This window comes from Mirounga angustirostris, unplaced genomic scaffold (genome assembly GCF_029215605.1).
Source record: "Mirounga angustirostris isolate CCGP_5_RB_7025 unplaced genomic scaffold, mMirAng1.0.hap1 SCAF_5, whole genome shotgun sequence".
NCBI lineage: Eukaryota > Metazoa > Chordata > Mammalia > Carnivora > Phocidae > Mirounga > Mirounga angustirostris.
The window spans coordinates 162,066,610-162,085,370 of record NW_026991713.1 but is presented as its reverse complement, the minus strand read 5'-3'; the positions used below and the strand labels follow the sequence as shown (position 1 = coordinate 162,085,370).

At 48.7% G+C, this 18,761-nt stretch overlaps 1 protein-coding gene across 15 annotated transcripts in view; it reads right to left on the bottom strand.

Annotated features, from left to right (window-relative positions):
* Positions 1-18,761, bottom strand: part of KATNIP (katanin interacting protein) — a 184,139-nt gene that overhangs the window by 83,301 nt on the left and 82,077 nt on the right. For all 15 annotated transcript variants that reach the window (XR_010411933.1, XR_010411934.1, XR_010411935.1 and 12 more), the window contains 2 exons: positions 6,843-7,110; positions 1,076-1,207 (listed from right to left, as the gene is read on the bottom strand). Coding sequence is in view for 10 of the 15 variants with exons in the window: in XM_064592888.1 (XP_064448958.1) it covers positions 1,076-1,207; positions 6,843-7,110 (400 nt within the window). In the remaining 5 variants the exon portion in view is untranslated. The remainder of the gene's footprint in view (positions 1-1,075; positions 1,208-6,842; positions 7,111-18,761) is intronic.

Sequence of the window (18,761 nt, the reverse complement as noted above, 5' to 3'; positions counted from 1 at the left end):
TTTTGGGGGGGCAAACCCAGAAGCAAGTGGCTTCCCCAGGCACACTCTGCCCCTGGATCTGACCCAGGGCCTGAGGCTGCAAGGATTCACCGACAGCCTCCAGTGCGTGTAGTCTGCTGATCAGGACACAGCATGGAGTCTCTCCACCAGGGTTTGGGGCCTACATCGGCCACTTTCCAGCCACGTGAGTCACCTGCTCTGGACCGCAGCTCCTCATCTGTGAAATGGGGACAATCCCTGGACCTACCTCAAAGGCTATGTATAAGGATTATCATTTACTTATAAGTGAGAGGACTAAAAGCTGACAGCGGTGGCCGGCTCACGGTAAGTAATCAACGTAACGTCTCGTTTCATTAGAAGAGCAACAGACCGACTTCACCATCAACTCTTGTACTTTTAGAATGTAGTACCATTTGCATGCAACATTATCCATATTAAGTAAACAAATTAATTTAAGAGTAAAAACAAAATTAAAAAGTAAAACCAAAACTAAAATAGGTTTTCAATTATAACCACATCTTGGTTGCAGTATGAGAAAGGCACCGTGATGGTTGATGTCATGTGTCCATTTGACTGGGCCACAGGGAGCCCAGATATTTGGTTAAACACTATTCTGGGTGTTTCCAAGAGGTGTATTTGGATGAGATTAACATTTTCATTGGCGAGTAAAGCAGATTACCATCTGGAATGTGGGTGGGCCTCATCCAATCAGTTGAAGGACTGAATAGAACAAAAAGACTGACCCTCTCTCAATGAGAGAATTCTCCAGAAGACTACCTCTGGACTTCCTCTGCAACATTGGCCCTTCCAGTATGTATGGCCTTCGTACTGGAACACTGGCTCTTTCTGGGTCTCCAACCTGCTGATCCAGCCTGTAGACTGGAATTACACACACACACACACACACACACACTTCTATTGGTTCTGTTTCTCTGGAGACCTTGACTAACAATACATTTGTGAAAGGTGAGCTTAGGCCTTGACGAAGAGGGTAACAAGCAAGGACTCCTCCATCACAGCATCCCACTGGGAGGGACCCAGCCCAGCCCTGCTCAGGGGCCGCCAGAACTCTTACTTGAGCATGTCTTCTCCTGGTCTGGGAACACAGCAGAGGACTGGGGGTTCAAGTTCAGTTCGGGTCTGCTGGGAATGAAAACCTCAGCGTTGTCCTTCCGCTTAGCAGACAAATTCCTTTCCTTTTTATTACCTGTAGGAAAACGAGGGTTTAGATGTCAGACACGGAATGCCAGCAAATTTGGGGCATGCTGCTTAGGTATCTGTCGGTTCGTTCACTTATTCATTCAACAAATATTTGTTGAACCCCTACTCGTGCCAGGCACCATGCTAGTTTGGGATCAGAGATGTGAATAACGCAGCACACTTTGGCAAACAAATGAAATATTCTACGATATGTATAGGTTTTCAGATGTTAACATTTCTGAGCAGGGTGGAGTCTTCCATTGCTGAGGTTCTGGGTTTAACTGGCAGTGTGGTACATAAAATAATGTGCCACCAAGGACATCTTGGGGTGGAAAGAGTAGGGTAAAACACTTGCTGCCCCTGAGGCATTCACAGCCTAGCCGAGGAAAAGATGGTGGAAGGGCTAAGAGGGGAGGGCTGAGATGGAAGAAGGTTCCAGTACCAGGGGCATGGAGGAGCATGCAGCCTGAAGGATGTAGCTGGTGGGAGTGCAGGAGACAGTGTGGAGGGCCCTTACAGGTGACCAGGATGTTACCAGAGGCACCAAGATGAGGCATTCCAGACACAGGGAACAGCATGTACGAAGGCTTGACAGCTGGAAAGTTATGTGGCAGGTGAGCGGCTGGGACCCGAGGGGGTGACTGGAGCCAGACAGTGAAGGGCCCGCAGGCTATGCTGTCGAGTCGACATCTCCCGAAGTGGGGTGCCTGGACCACGGGTGGAACGGGAGACGACGCTAGATGCCGTGTGGGCAAATGGTTTTTAAGCAGTTACATAACTGAATGTGCATGGAAAAACATGTAACCGGCCCATCGAACACTTGACTTCACGGACAGTATTGCTTAGAACAATCCTAGAATTATTAAAGAAAAGAAAGAGAAAGAAAGGGCAGTGGGGAGAGAAATTGAGAGAGAGGGAGAAAAAAAAAGAAAGGTGTTTGTTTAAACAACAGCTAAGAAATAGCACAGGAGGTTTGTGGAGGTGGCAAAAAAAAAAAAAAAATGTGACTTCAGAAGGTTTGCAAATGGCTCAAGCACAGGAAAAATGGCACGAGGGCTCTGGCCAGCACAGGTTTAAGAGCAGGAGGGGGACACGCTCAGGACCGCCAGGCCGAAGAGCAGCCCTGCTGGCAGCGAGGCTGGGGTGGCTAAGCAGAATGGACTCTGCAGGCAGGGAGAACGGTGAAGGTCACTGCGTGCAGACCTCCTGGCCCGGCAAGGCAGCAACCCCGGGAGCCACCTGCTGGGAGAGCAATGGGAAAGGACTTCCAGCAGAACAATCCTGGGGGCCTCTGGGGTGCCCAGAGGAGAGGGAATCCCAGAATCCAGGGCTCTGTGGGATTCTTGGGAGCTCAGGACGGAGGCTGGGGGCTTATGTGGGGTCAGACTTGCACCAACCTCTCCACCATCCCCTCTTGGCTTTACAAAGGACGTGCGTGTATTTCTCTATATACTTCCTGAAGCAGCTGCTCCCTGGCTGGCCTGAAATGCAGGACCCAAGGGATGACATCCAGGACCCGCTATGTCCAATGGGACAAGACAGAGAATGGAGGGGGGCAAATGACCACAAGACTGGCTCCCTACGTGCTGAAAATCTGCTGCTGCTACAAAGAGTGACAACCAGCACCGACGGGGTTTGACCTCCGGAGCGCTCCGGCGCTGGCTCAGGTCCCTGGCCCACCCCGTCTCAGTCACCTCCCCAGCCATCCCAGGGGGCAAGTGGGAGGCTGAATAATGGCCCGCCCAAAGACTGCCTACCACAAAGTCACAAGGCAGTGGGGAATCCCCAGTGCTCATCAGCTAACCTTAAACCAGGGAGATTATCTTGGATTATCCCAGTGGATCCAGTGTAATCCACAAAGGTCCTTAAAAGTGGAAGAGGGTCAGAGTTTCAGTATGGGATGATGAGGAAGTTTTGGAGATGGATTATTGTGATGGTTACACAGTGGCGCGACTGCACTTAGTAACACCAAGCAGCGCTCTTAAACAATGGTGAAAATGGTAAAATACAACAGGTGTACTTGACCGAAATAAAACACACCCACGCATGTGCAGAGGGAGGAGGGAGGCAGAAGGAGGGCCAGAGGGTGAGGGGACTCTGGGAGAAAGGCGCAGAGAGGCCCAAGGTTGCTGGCTCTGAAGGTGGAGGGAGGGGCCGTGAGCCAAGGAATGGGGAAACCTCTAGAAGCTGGAAAAGGTGAGAGAAATCTTCCCCTAGAGCCTCCAGAAGGATCACAGCCCTGCTGACACTCTGAGTTTAGCCCAGTGAGCCTCGCGTCCCACCTCTGGCCTGCAGAACCGTAAGATAATAAATGTATGCTGTTTTAAGTCACCGAGTTGTCATCATTTGTTATAGCAGCAACAGAAAACTAATACATACTGTTATAGAGTAGGGCTCTGAGTTTCAAGCTGTTGGTCTGAAGTCCCAGAGTTGAGATTTGACCAGGCCCGCCTGACCTGGAGCCCTGCCCTGAACCACCTTCTCTGCATCTACCTCCCCCTCCTCTGCATAAGATGGCCCTCCTTGTTTGCAAGTCTACACAAGGATATTTTCTAGGGCACCAAAGGATCCAGACCCTTGCTGCTAGCCTAGAACCCTTGAGTCTTCATGGAAAGTGGCCTGGGATCACCTACCAGCCTCATCATGTACCACACTCCCCACATGCTCACTTGGCTCCAGCCACACTGGCCCTTTCCCTGTCCCTACCTACACCAAGCTCGCTCCCTCTTCGAGCCCTTTGCGCTTGCTACTCCCTGCCCCTGGGATGCTGTTCCCACAGCTGCTTCTTCTTCATTCCTGTCCCAGCTTCACCATCAGCTCCTGAGAAGGCTTCTCTGACCACTCTAGCTCCCAGGGTCCTTCTCTGAGCCCCGTCCCCCAACCAGTGTCCTGTTTTATAGTCTTCACGATATTTAAGACTCTTGGCGGTACCATTCCCTCCTCCTCCCTGAATTCCTTTTTTTTGAGCAAGCAAGCGAGCGATCGAGAGAGAGAGAGAGAGAGAGAGAGACAGAGACAGAGACAGAGCATGCACATGAGCGGGGGGGGGAGGGGCAGGGGGAAGGGAGAGAATCTTAAGCAGGCTCCACATCCAGCATGGAGCCTGACTTGGGGTTCGATCTCACGACCCTGAGATCATGACCTGAGCTGAAATCAAGAGTCAGATGTTTAACCCACTGAGCCACCCAGGCGCCCCTCCTTGCATTACCTTCTGTCCTTCTTTGTGTCACTCACGCACTGGCCCTCACTCACAGGGAGAACACAGGGGATGTGACGGGAGATGGGGAGGTTGGGGAGGCTGGTGGCAGGAAGCCATCAAAGCGCAATCCAGCCACTCCCCTTCCTCCTCGGCAGGGCTGCCCTCAGGGCACAAGGCCATCTGCCACCACACTGATGCGATCAGTGGCCCAGCTCGGCCAGCATCTGGGGCCGGGGGTCTGCCTAGTTCAGAGGGGCAACACCGAGTAGCCAGCAAGCTGGCTCTTCTCAGTTGGAAAGGCGAACATTTGCTCTCCTATCAGATTCCCAAGCCCATCTCTCATTTGTTTCAATTAGGAGGGAAGACAGAGTGGGGTGGCGTTACTCACTGGTTCCTCAAAGCCCAGCCACTGCTTTGTAACTTGATCTGGTTTATGTACTCAGCCTAGTGATTAAGGGCCCAGGCTCTGGGCTCAGACTCCTGGCAAATTCAATCCCACTCTGCCCCTCCCTAGCTGTGTGACCTTGGGCAAGTTATCTGCCCTCTCTGTTCCCCGGGGTCCCCAGCTATGAAGCAAGGAGTTTGACAGGGCTTGCCTTGGCGTTGTGGTAAGGATTATAGATGCTAAGCCCTCGGAGTAGCGCTTGGTACATGTTAGTAAGAATTCAGTAAATGTTGGCAATTGTTATTATTTATTTATTATTATTTATTCAGCACGGTTCTGGGCCCTGGCAGAGCTCACAGGCCAGAGGGGGAGCAAGACAACCGGAATCCATGGCAAGACCAGTGCCATGATGATGCTCTGGGTGCAGAGGAGGTACCAACCCACCTGGCTGAGCTGGGAGGGCAAAGGAGGCTTCTTGCAGGAAGCCGCCCCTAAGCTGAGTCTTGAGGGGAAAGCAGGGAGCCAGGTTTCAGGGTTCAGAGTGGAGAGGAGAGGAGATGTGGGCACCTGGACAGAGGGAACAGCCCAAGCGAAGGTTTGAAGGCGAGAGAACACAGCGCGAGCACGTCTGAGGGACAAATGTTCTCTTCTCTGGGGGCATTGACCACCAGGTGTGCAGTTTCCAGGGCTGCCTGTTATTATATCCCGCCCCACCCCCTTTCCCCCAAATTCGTATGTTCAAGTCTAATCCCCAGTACCTCAGAATGTGACTGTATTTGGAGACAGGGTCTCTAAAGAGGTAATTAGGGTAAAAGGAGTCAATTAGGGTGGGCACTAATCCAGTCTGCCAGGTGTCCTTGTGAGAAGAGGAGATTAGAACACACAGACCCACACAGATGGAAGACACCCAGGGACAAGCCACGGAGAGAGGCCCAAGAAGAAAACAACCTGCTAACACCCCAACCTTGGACTTGCAGCCTCTGGAACTAGAAGGAAATACATTCCCATTGCTGTTGAAGCTCCCCCCTAGTCTGTGGTACTTTGTTACACAGCCTGAGCAGACTAATACACTCAGCCTGATTTCAGACATTCCCTCATTTCTCTTCCCTTGGGCTCAGTCATGCTTCCCAGCTGGTTGGCCTCGATATTTGGTTCAGAAAGTATGGCACATACCTCTTTGAGGAGGATGTGCTTGGAACGGAGAGGGAAGGGCAGGCAGAGACCAAGCCAACCCAGGACTGGGCATGGGGACTGTGGCAGGTTGGCCCCTCCCTGCCCCTCCTCAACTGCTTTCTTTACTCTCCTTTCCAGGGTCTTTTCTGGAAAACCTCCTCTGGCGGACAGCTGCTATTTCTGCCTGCCCAGCACACTTTCCTTCTTCTTCAGATTCACCTCGATTTTTCCTTTGGAAACTACTATCAGTCCATGTGGTTTGGGCGGCAATAACCACACTCAGAGCCTTATGGGCTGGACCATGTCAATCAGAGCCACAGTGACAAGTTCTGAGATGTGACCCAGTGTGGGTTCAAGAGCCAGGCCTGGGACCTTTGCTGGAGCTTTGAGGAAGAAAAATCCACTTTCTGATGGAGGCATAAAGCCAATGTCTCAATTGTGTCTGTATGTGGAGAGCCCACCTGTGAATGGGTCTTGTACCAATGTCTTGTACCAAGACAAAGGAAGGCAGAGATAAGAGAGAAGGGAAGGAGAAGGGAAGGGGAGAGTCCTTGACAGTTCCTCAGTTATCCAAGCCATTATAGTCCCTTTTGCTTAAGCCAGATGTATTAGCCAGTTGGCATGCAGATCCTGCTACACATCCTACAAGGCACAGGATAGACCCCCCAAACCATCCACCAGACACCTACCATCTGAAATTTCCGGGTCATCTGTAGGTCTTTGGAAGCCTTGGCTTCTCACAATCAGCAGAGACCTGACATATCTCCCTGGCCTGTGGGACGGTCTCTCCAAAGCTGAACCCCAAGCCCTGCTAGAAATTCAAGTCCTGTTCTTAGACCCAGACACACCAAAGGCAAAGACATGCCCACATAAGACAGGACTCACTCTTGGAAGCTGGGTTAAATTCCAGCACCACGAGGGGGTCTGGGCCCTGGGGAGGGTGCCCTTTCATCTTCTGGTCCTCGGGAACATCCTTCTGCACGGAGTCCCCACTGCAAAGAGGGGGGTCCTCTCTGGGGTGGCCCACCGGCACCTGCTCCTCGGGCTCGGGCTCAGAGAGTACCTCTTCTTCGATAGAGTCATACTCATCACTGGAACAATCTCTTTGTTTCCTCTGTAGATTTACACTAAGTTCCAGGCTTTTTCTTAGCTCCTGCCAAAAGTCAGGAAGAGAAGCAAAAAATGAAATATGTTACTTTGAGAAAAACTCCTCTGAAAATAGATCATTAAAACCAAGGAACTATTCCCGGCAAACGAACATTTACCAAGATCACCTTGACACATGGGGTTGTCATCGCTTTGAAGACGAGAAAACAAAGACAGGGACAAAGGAGCAACTCTCTAGCAGAGTGGTATTTATAGTATGAACTGTGGCCACACAACTGGGATGTCACTAAGAGTGTGTGTGTGTGTGTGTGCACGCGTCTGTGTGTTACAGATGTTTTGGTCTGGGGGCTCGTTTAAACAGATCATGGGGTCCCACCACCCAGAGTTTCTGATTCAGGGGGTCCTGGACAAGGCTTGACAATGCGCACTTCTAACAAGGTGATGTTAATGCTGCTGGTCCAGGGACCCCACTCTGAATATGAAATCCCAAAGGCCTCCAAATGCCCTTGAAATTCCAGATGGTACAATGTCTGGCAGATAGTTGTGGGGGGAAGCTGTCCTATGTATCGAAGGATGTTTAGAAGCACCTAAGATGTCATAAGATTTAGCACTTAACCAGAGCTGCTTGATAATTTTTTTTCAATCTGTGTTTCATCTCCATGAGATAGATTTACAATCTGAAGGACAGGCATTAAGATCTACACTTGGAGTGACCAGAAAATTAATCACTGAAGCCAGGACACTTTTGAAAGGGAAAATGGGCACTAGTCTGTTTACCCTGGGACAAGAAAATGCCAACTGGACTACCTGGGCAAGCCAGTGTGTTTGGTCAGCCTAGCTATACTTCTCCCACAGCTCGTGCTGCCTAACACAGCTCTGAGAAAATGAGAAGCAATCAATATCACTTGCTTGATATTGGTGGTTGACCAGTAAACTTGACAGTTGCCGTGCTGTCCGTGTCCTAACCCCTGGACCTTATGAATCAGTGACAGCTCATGAAGAGCGGAGAGGCACTACAATACTTTGATCATTCTAGATAAATCGTCCTAAAAAAGACCTGATGGTAGAAATATGGATACCATAGGTGTTGGCCTGTGGGGGCTCAGGAAACAAGGAACATGTTATGGAAACTAGAGAGGGGATCCCATGATATAGTGGCAGGAGCTTAGCTGGGCTGTGCCTATCGTTCTGTGATAAATGGAACTTGGAACTGAGATCTGATGATTTGGGAAACGCTCAGCCGATCCAGTCGCAAAAGATACTAACAAGCAGAGATTGGCGCTCAGAAGAGCGTGCTCTGGAGAGAAACCCGAGGCGTGGCTGCACAACCTTTGCTAGTACTTGAGAAGGATCCAAAGTTTAGAGAATTCAACCACATGGAGGGTTCTCTGAAGACACTAGACCTGGGACTCATGGATCCTCTTCGACATCCCAGCAGATGCCAGGCACAGAGATAAGATTATCCAGGAAAGATCCGAGAAGGAACCTCTTGTCTAATGGAGGGAATCCAAGAGGTGTACGTAGGAGACCATGTGATTTTTGAGGATGTCAAAAGTTGCCTGCTTGCACCAGAAAGGAGAGAGGAAGGACAAAATAAAAGAAGGCTGTCGTCCTCCCCAAATTCTACACTCAGGAAGCAGGATGGTACTCGGCTACGATCACGTGCCACCCTCCATGAGAGAGGAAGGATGCCTCCAAGGGTGGGGCCGTGGGCCCAGAGGCCGGAGCCCTGCCACAGAGGATTACTCCAAGGCCTTGAAACCCAATGGGCTTTGCCCAGTTGGGATTTCAAAACTGCTTGGGTTTGGTGTCTCCCTTTTCCTTTCATTTTGTCCCTGGTGTAATGGGAATGTCTGTCATCGTGACCCTGGGCCTGACCCACCATTGTACTTGGGAGCAGATAACTTGTCTTCTAGTTTCACGAGCCCGCAGATGGAGAGGCTTTTGCTCTCAGAGGGGTTCTACCTGGAGTCCTACCCAGACCTAATTCAGATGATGCAGATGATAAGATTTGGAAGTTTTGAGCAGGTGAGATACAGATGATATTCTGGACTTAATACCGTAACGGGTTGGGATATGGGGAAGCTTGGGATGGAATAGATGTGTTTTATATGTGGGATGGACATGGATCTTTGGGAGCGGAGGGCAGATTGCTGTTGGTGGAATGAATGGCCCCCAAAGATAGCCACGTTCTAAACCCTAGGACCTATGAATGTTACTGTACGTGCCAAAGGGTCTTTGCGGATGTGATTAAGGATCTTGAGATGGGAGAGATTAGCTTGGATTATCCAAGAGGGCCTAATGTGATCACCAGGGTCCTTGTAAGAGGGAGGCAGGAAGACGGGAGTCAGAGAGAGAAGATATAAAACCGGAAGCAGAGGTCAGGGAGGAGAAGAGATGCTACACTGCTGGTTTTGAAGGAGGAAAGAGCCACAAGCCAAGGAATGACAGCAGCTTCTAGAAGGTGGAAAAGAAAAGATGGATTCTCCTTTGGAGCCTTCCTAAGGAACACAGGGCTGCTGACATCTTGATTTTAGACGACTGGAACTGAACTTGGCTTTCCTTCTTTCTTTTTTTTTTTTTGTCAGAGAGAGAGAGAGAGAGCACAAGCAGAGGGAGAAGCAGGCTCTCCACGGAGCAGGGAGCCCGATGCGGGGCTCGATCCCAGGACCCCGGGATCACGACCTGAGCCGAAGACAGTCGCTTCACTGACTGGGCCACCTGGGCGCCCCTGAACTTGGATTTCTGACCGAGAAGCCACTAAGTTGTAGGTTATCACAGCAGCAAGGGGACACTGTCTCTTCCAGCTCTTTCCCTCCCATCCTGCCTATGCCAAGTATCAGTGACACTGACCGAGTGAACAGAACGCTGCTGGGCACATGGGAGCTGCATGCCAAGTATCTGCCAAATGATGAAACTGTGCCAGGGATCAGGTGGTGGCTGGAAGCAGGAGGGGACAGCACCCACGTGCCTTGGAGGTGGTGGCATCATTGGGGTGACCCCTTTGCAAGTTACTTAAGTCCTCTGATCTGTCTTTGGCACCCAAAAAAAATGGGCTAACACACCCCTGCCTGACGGAATTGTTTTATTAAAGTAGTGCTCTGACCTGGGATGAGTTCGCCTCCCAGGGGACATTTGGCAATGACTTAGAGATGCTTTCGGTTACCACTAGTTGGGCGATTCCTTGCTGGGAGACTGTGGTCACTGTCCAGGAAATCCCGGTCAGTCCCAGGGCCCATGGTCATCCCTGCTGATGTCTACAGCAGAGTGGAGCCACCAACGACAGAGTGGATGCTTGACCCCATGGTCACCTGAACAGACTCCCTCCAGCCTCTTTGTCCCCTCTGCCATGTTGCAACCCCACAGTTTCAGTGACTGGAGTTTTGGGGGCCCCCCCAGATTGGAGTGCCTACAGCTTTTGAGCTGGTCTGACTTGTCATCGTGATGAAGTGTCAGAATAGTGACAGGTGACCCTCGGCCACTGCTCCCTACTCCTTCTAGGTTGTCCACGCGTAAAAGAAAACTCCTTTGCATTCCGTGATGGTCCAACCATTGGGGGAGGAGGGGATGAGGTGATGGCTGCCATCACTAATTTATTCAGGCACGCAGGCGTGCTAAGGGCTGGGGTAATGGTGGGCAGTGAGATGGCGAAGCCTCAGATAATCGGGGCATAAAGAAAAAGAAACGGGGGGGGGGCGCCTGGGTGGCTCAGTCGTTGGGCGTCTGCCTTTGGCTCAGGTCATGATCCCAGGGTCCTGGGATCGAGTCCCACATCGGGCTCCCTGCTCGGCGGGAAGCCTGCTTCTCCCTCTCCCACTCCCCCTGCTTGTGTTCCTGCTCTCGCTGTGTCTCTCTGTCAAATAAATAAATAAAATCTTTAAAAAAAGAAAAAGAAAAAGAAACAGGGGCATTTCTACTGTGGCCAGGACTGTGAAGGAAAGAGCCAGCCTGGATGATGCACAGACGGTGAGTGGGCTGAGAAGCCCCTGTTGGAAGCCGGTCAGGGAAAGCTGGCTGATGAACAACCACCGGATGAGTGTCTGGGGCGCGAGCATGTCAGGCAGGACAAAGAGCAGAGGCAAAGGCCAGGAGGCAGCCACGGCAGGAGGGCGGTGTGCACCAGAGGAGGGAGGGCAGGGAGCAGGGAGGGGTCACAGCAGGGCTTTAGAGGCCCCGAGGCAGAGTCTGGATTTTGGTTTATGTGGCCACAAGAGGCCCCTGAAGGGTGCTAAGCAAAGGCACACTGTTATGTGACTTGTGGTTTGAAAGGGCGCTATGGCTCTGGGATCCCGAGTGAATTTCGAGAGGCAGGGCCAGGGTGGAGACAGGGCACGGGGGTGTAGCTACAGTGGGGGGGGGAGGCAAGCTGGAGGGGGCAGCAGAAGGGGGGACAGGGGGTGCCTTTGGAGATGCATCTGGGAGGCAGTGATGACGAATGACTGACTAGAAATGAACAGTGTATACACTCTTTGACCAAGTCCCTCTGAGAATTTGTCCTTCAGTCTTAATATATGCAGATCGCTGAGGGATCACTGAAAATCGAGAATGTTCCAAATGTGCAACAAGAAGAGGTGGGTTAAATGCTCACTGAGCAGGCATCGACGGAGCCTCAAGGGGCCCTCATGGAGAAAACAAGGTAGATCTTGTGCACTTACTCAGAAAGGTAGCGAGATACACATTTAAGCAAAACAAGCCAGTCGAAGAATGTACACGTAGAATAAGTCCAGTTTAAAAAATTAGTCTCTGTGCATGTATGCAGATATCCACATGAAAAGTCTGGAAAAATAGTTACCAACTATTAACAGTGTTCTCTCTGGGGGTTGCACGATGAGAACTTTCTTTTCTCCATTGTTTTACTTACTATTTTTTTAATGATAAGCATGTTTCCAATTTTATAATTAGGAAAAATGATACATTTACATTTTTGTTTAAATCCTGTCCCTGACTCCTGCAAATAAGTAAATTCCCCGCAGGAGTGGGAAGGACAGTGGGGTGCAGGGGCCCGGACAGCTAGCTATCTGAAAAGTAACTGATCTCCGTCCCTGGGACTCATCTCATCCCCCCAGAAGGATGACTCAGAAAGCAGCAAGCAGCCACACCCCACACTGAGTCTGTCTGACTTTGTGTATCCAGTCAAGTGGTCCAGACTTACAAATAACAGGGCACCAATTCTAATGGGAAGAAACTCAGGGAATCCAGCAGCCCTGAGACCTTCTCCGGAAAAAAGCTCCCAGAACAAAATCTAAGCAATGAAGGGTGAGGTCAAAATAAAGAGCACAGACTTGGAGACGCTATGGTAAAAGGTCTGATGGTAAACGCAGAAGCCACTTAGAGACCAAATAAATACAAGACAATTGTGCACACTTGGGTTACAGGCCGGAATGCAATGTTCTCCACCGAAGCCCTTAGTTTAGCTAACAAAAGCCAGAAGAGGGCAGGCAGTGTGGGTACACCCCTGGCCTCATTTTCCATTTCCATTCAAATCCATCTTCGGTGGAAACACACAGTGTTGAAACACGGCAACTCTGCCCTTGTAATTTTTTTTCCATAATTTATTAAACTGATGAGATCTTTTAAAAACTCCTCTTGTGATAAACAAAAAATCTGAATTTCAATAATTCCTCCTGTTTCCATTTGCTTTTGCTTCTGTTACGTTAACGCAAATTTCAAAGCCATAATTGTACTGACAAAACACACATGAAAAAGAAGCCTAGATTCTGCACGACTGGTATCTTCTTTAAAAAGGACAATAATACATTTGCTCACGCTGGCTGAGCAAACTTTAGGAACCTATGCTCTTATAATTCCTATGTGATCTAAAACCATCTGTTCCTGGGGCAAAGGGGAGATGGAGGAAGGAGCCACATTCTCTTGAGGAAGAAGTTCAAAACCTTTCCATCTGGAAGGATGAGGACCTTGGACTGGTCGCTTTGGAAGCCAACCTGCCCATGCTTCAAAGGGATACCATGCAGGGGGATCTACTGGTTGCTCTGAAGCTGTCATCCAGAAATTTCTCTGTGAAAACTAACTTTAGAGCTTTGCTTTACAACCTGGCCATATGTGCTTTCAGCATTCAGTGTTTAAAATGTTAAGTTCTAGGACGCCTGGGTGGCTCAGTCGGTTAAGCGTCTGCCTTCAGCTCAGGTCATGATCCCAGGGTCCTGGGATGGAGCCCCGCATCATCGGGCTCCTTGCTCAGCAGGGAGCCTGCTTCTCCCTCTCCTGCTCCTGCAGCTTGTGCTCTCTCTCTCTCTCTAACAAATAAATAAATAAAATCTTCTAAAAAAATAAAATAAAATGTTAGGCTCATGCCCTTGCAACAGAAAGCCTTCTGCTCAGAGGCCAGGCAGGTGGAGAACAAATCGGCCCCCCTCGCTGGAGAGCCAGGGAGGTGGAGGGAGGAACAGATGCTCGGACCACCTGCTAAAAGGCAGCAGGGGTTTGAGGGTCAGCTGATTAGTGCCTCACAGGCCTGATCTGTCTCCTGCTGGGCTAGGGAGAGATGGAACTGGGGGCCATGAAAACACGAAATGTTTGCAATAATAGTAACAATATCACATCCACAACAGCACCAGCTACCAATTACAAAGCTTTGCTACATAGGGGGCACCGAGCTTAGTAACCTCTCCACCCATCTTATCTCAATGCAGCCTCCCACCATCCCAGTGGGTGTCCGTGTCTTACAGCCTCAGGGCACCTAAGGACACGCACAAGATCACGCAGCTAGCAACGGCAGAGCCAGTTTGGACGAATGACTGACTCCAAAGTCCAGGCTCCTCACCACGTGCCCGTGTTTATTCCCTGCCTGGCGCCAATGTGTCGGAAGCAAGTGGGCGCTAGGCGGGACAAAAGTCAAGCACTCAGTGACTGTCCATCGGTTTGCACGGGATTGATGAAAGCTGCCTGTAAGAGCTTTTGACATAAAGCTGCCTTGAGGCCAGTAAACGTGCTAATGAGTGTGTGCTAAGTGTTAGTGGAAGAAGCATGAAACCTCTGACTACACTCAGAAAGGGCAACGGCTGGGTCTAAGTTCTGCACCTGTGTTCTGGGCCTGACTCCAGGCGCCCTGGGTCCTCAAGCAAGTCTCTGGGCCAAAGACACCCCCTGCCCTGCCCTCCAACCCCCTCTAATGTGCCCTGGAGACCTGACAAGGTTGCTGAAGGGCTGCAATGAGGTAATAGTTATGAATCAGTGTTCCCCGATTGCTTTCACAGAACATTTTAGATTCAGATGACAGCATATTCTTCTTTATGTCACAGATCGTACTGATTTTGCCTGAGAAGATCAGATGTTTTGACCACGAAGCCACAACGGAGACTCTGACAGTCCTCAAGAGGAAGCAGCGATCTCTGGGGTGGAGGTCACTGACCTGCAGCCAGCCCCCCTGCTCCCCAGTAAGATCCCCACTAAAATCTCTCATTTGGTTGGAAATCTTATAAAACTGGGGTTTGGAATGCACCGTTGGTTGAAATAATTCTCTCTCACTCCTATTGCCTTCCATGAGCCATTTTGCACATGTATATTAATCTGCCTGGTCCAGAAAGGATTTTTACCCTGCATTGAGGGGTTAACTGACTAATTTGTTTTTTCTTTTCATTTGCTCATTTATTCAACCAATATTTGTTGTTGAGTGTGTTTGTCCTGAGAAGCAGGTCTGACTGCTATTAGGGATAGAGGAATGAACCAGGCAGACAGAGTGTCTGTTCTCATGGAATTTCTAATATGGCAACAAAGATGGCCATTCTAATAGAAATGACAAGTGCAACAAGCTTCAAGAACCCAAACGTAGGGCTTGTCCATGCCTCAGACCTGGTGGCTCCTGGATCACAAACTTCCCAGAATAAAGCGACTTGAGCCCTAACATGAGGTCCACGCATAAAGACTTTATCCATTTATTTGAGAGAGAGAGAGAGAGCATGAGGCGGGGAGGGTCAGAGGGAGAAGCAGACTCCCCGCCGAGCAGGGAGCCCGATGCGGGACTCGATCCTGGGACTCCAGGATCATGACCTGAGCCGAAGGCAGTCGCCCAACCGACTGAGCCACCCAGACGCCCACAGCCATGAATTTCTTTTTTTTTTTTTTTTTTAAAGATTTTATTTATTTATTTGAGAGAGAGAATGAGAGAGAGCACATGAGAGGGGGGAGGGTCAGAGGGAGAAGCAGACTCCCCGCCGAGCGGGGAGCCCGACGCGGGACTCGATCCCGGGACTCCGGGATCACGACCGGAGCCGAAGGCAGTCGCCCGACCGACTGAGCCACCCAGGTGCCCCCTCCGCCAATTCTGATAGAAGCACGGCCAGGAAAATCTGAGTCATACATTATGTGCTCCAAATACATGTGTGATATTGTTAGTTTTTGATGCTTTCCTATTGCCCCATTCACCCTTGCATTGTCTTGTACTAATTTTCATTCAAAGCTAAATTTATTTATGAAGTACCTTGGCAGCTCAGTCTCAAACGTCCATCGTCATGAAGAAAAAAAAATGTATCCTTGTCTTAGGGAGCGGAGTGAAGTCAGAGGGGGGCAGGGGCCCTGGAAGCAGAAGGCCCTGGGGGCTGCCTGCCCGCTTCCGTGGCCTGTGAGGCCCTCGGCAAGCATCTCGGCATCAGCGTGCCTCTCGTGCCTCACCCGAGCCTGCCCAGAGCAGGGGCTGGCTGTGGGAAATTGGATAGGGATGAGGGGATGAGCAACAAATAATGCCACCAGCCAGCTAGAAATTTTGAGGAACGCCGGAAAGACAGAGAGCAGAGATCCCATCTATGAATAACTAAAAGCAAAGGAAACTTCAGACCCAAACATGGGCAGTAAGATTTTCCACAGAAGGAGTGGTACGTAGTTGAGGAGTTCAAAGTCAAGATGGAGAGAGAGGAAGCCCTGGGGCATTCACTGTGAAGCTGCTTTTAGAGCTGCTGGCCCCTCCCCAGTGTATTAAGCGTAGAGGTGCTCACTCACAGGCCCAGACGGTGGGCGCTAGGGCAGAAAGGCAGGGCAATGCCCCAGGACGTCACCGTCCCCAAGGTAGGCAGAAGCTCCCATACCTAAGGTACACAGCGTGTTGTACCCCAAATGCACAATCACCAGGGTCATGTTACATCAAACAGAATGGTCAGAGGGCGTGGGATTGTCAAATACAAAGATGAGCACACAACCAAGAATGAGAACATCTGGGGAAAATCAACACCCTGAAAGATAGGCTCCAAATTTAATTAGCAAAAGAACTAATACCCAATAAAAGAGAGTTAATAGAACAAACAGAGGAAGACTTTAGAATACGGAAAATTAATATCCCTGGAGAGATTAAAGAGGACATTTCATCCATGAAAAAGAAACAACTAGATATCCCCAAAGTTTTAATTTTATTGACATTTTAAAAAGATAAACTAAATAGCAGAAACAGATAAAAGATGTGCTAGAAAATCAAATCAAAACAATTTTTTTTAAAAGATTTTATTTATTTATTTGATGGAGAGACAGCGAGAGAGGGAACACAAGCAAGGGGAGTGGGAGAGGAGAAGCAGCTTTCCTGCTGAGCAGGGAGCCCGATGCAGGGCTCGATCCCAGGACTCTGGGATCATGACCTGAGCCAAAGGCAGACACTTAACGACTGAGCCACCCAGGCGTCCCAAATCAAAACGATTTTATAAGAACAGTACAAAAAGACAAAAGTAAAGTGTGAAAGAAAAATTAAGAGACTTGAAAGGATAGATGTGGGCCAATGTTTGTGCAACAGAAACTCCAGAGAATAGAACAGACACAATGAAAGAGAATAATAATAATAATAATGGAAGATTTTCCAGTGCTAAAGAAGGACACAAACCTTCAAATTGAAAAGGTACACCTACAGCTTTAAATGGGACAGATATTAATACTGATCTATTCATATGGATAAAAGATCCAACCTATCAGAAAATATCTTGACTCTACATGCACACAGTAATAGTGATTTGAAATATATAAAGCAACAACAGAGAAATATAAGGGAAAATTGACAAGTTCAGAGAAATCAACCAGATTAAATAAACAAAAATTAAGTAGGTTCTATGCAGTGGTTTGCTAATGAGCATAAAGATTTCCTGCCTTATTAAAAATGCAGATTCCAAACACTCCATTCACGATCCTACTACCCTCCCCCATCTAATTTTGTATCTTCGAGTGGGAAATTTCACATTTTTAATAAGCAGCCCAGGTGATTCTGATGTAGGTGGTCTGGGACTATATGTTAAGACTCACCAGGTTAAATAACTCAATGAATGGCTTTACTTAATAGATACATTGAGAACTTTGTACCAAAAGGAGAATAATTATTATTCTTTTGAAATACCATGGAGCAGTCATAAAAATAATCTGGTAGACCACAAAGCAAACCTCAAAAACTTCCAAAAACCAGAAACCAAACAAGCCATTCTCTGATCATAATGTAGTAAAATTAGAAATTAACAGAAAAGGACAGAAAAAAAAAAAGACAAAAAAGCTATTTACTTAGAACATTCATGAAAACTCTCCTATATAAAGAGGGAAATCCCTCCCTTCCCCAATCACAAACCAATTAGAAATAAATGACAATGAAAACACTCCACACATAGCAAAATTTGTGGGATAAGGACAAAACAGCATTTGTAGGAAAAGTTATAGCCTTAAAATTGCTATATTAGAAAACAAGACTGAAAATAGATGAATTAGCATTTAACTTAACACACCAGGCTGTAATGTGGAGATGGGGAGAGAATCAAAGCAATAAATTAAACTATGAAGTTTAGGGAAAGAATCAAGAGAATAGTAAAAATGAACTGAAATAGAAGCCAATAAATGAATGAGTGAATAAATAAGTAAACGATGAAATAAAGTATATGTGCTCAATAAAAGTAAAAGCTAGGCATGGTTTGGCTAGGTAGGCAGAGAGAGCTTTTCATATTTTACTCACCTATGAATTGTTTGGCTCTTTCCTTTTTTTTTTTTTTTTAAGATTTTATTTATTTATTTGACAGAGAGAGACACAGCGAGAGAGGGAACACAAGCAGGGGGAGTGGGAGAGGGAAAAGCAGGCTTCCCGCGGAGCAGGGAGCCCCATGCGGGGCTCGATCCCAGGACCCTGGGATCATGACCTGAGCCGAAGGCAGACGCTTAACCGACTGAGCCACCCAGGCGCCCGTTTGACTCTTTTCTAATGAGAAAGCACTCATATATTAGATGTCATATTAAATGATACAAAATCATGTAAAAATACCTAAGAAATCCTAAGTAGGCTATAACTGCAAGAAATAAATGGCATTATTTATTCAAGTAGTGACTCAGAGATCAGTTATTTTTTACTCTCATTAAGACTGAAAAAGATGGGGGCGCCTGGGTGGCTCAGTTGGTTAAGCGACTGCCTTCAGCTCAGGTCATGATCCTGGAGTCCCGGGATCGAGTCCCACATCCGGCTCCCTGCTCGGCAGGGAGTCTGCTTCTCCCTCTGACCCTCCTCCCTCTCATGCTTTCTGTCTCTCATTCTCTCTCTCTCAAATAAATAAATAAAATCTTTTAAAAAAAAAATTAAAAAATAAAGACTGAAAAAGATGTTTTCGGGGCGCCTGGGTGGCTCAGTCGGTTGGGTGTCTGCCTTCGGCTCAGGTCATGATCCCAGGGTCCTGGGATCGAGCCCCGCGTCGGGCTCCCTGCTCCACCTCAGGGAGCCTATTTCTCCCTCCCCCTCTGCTT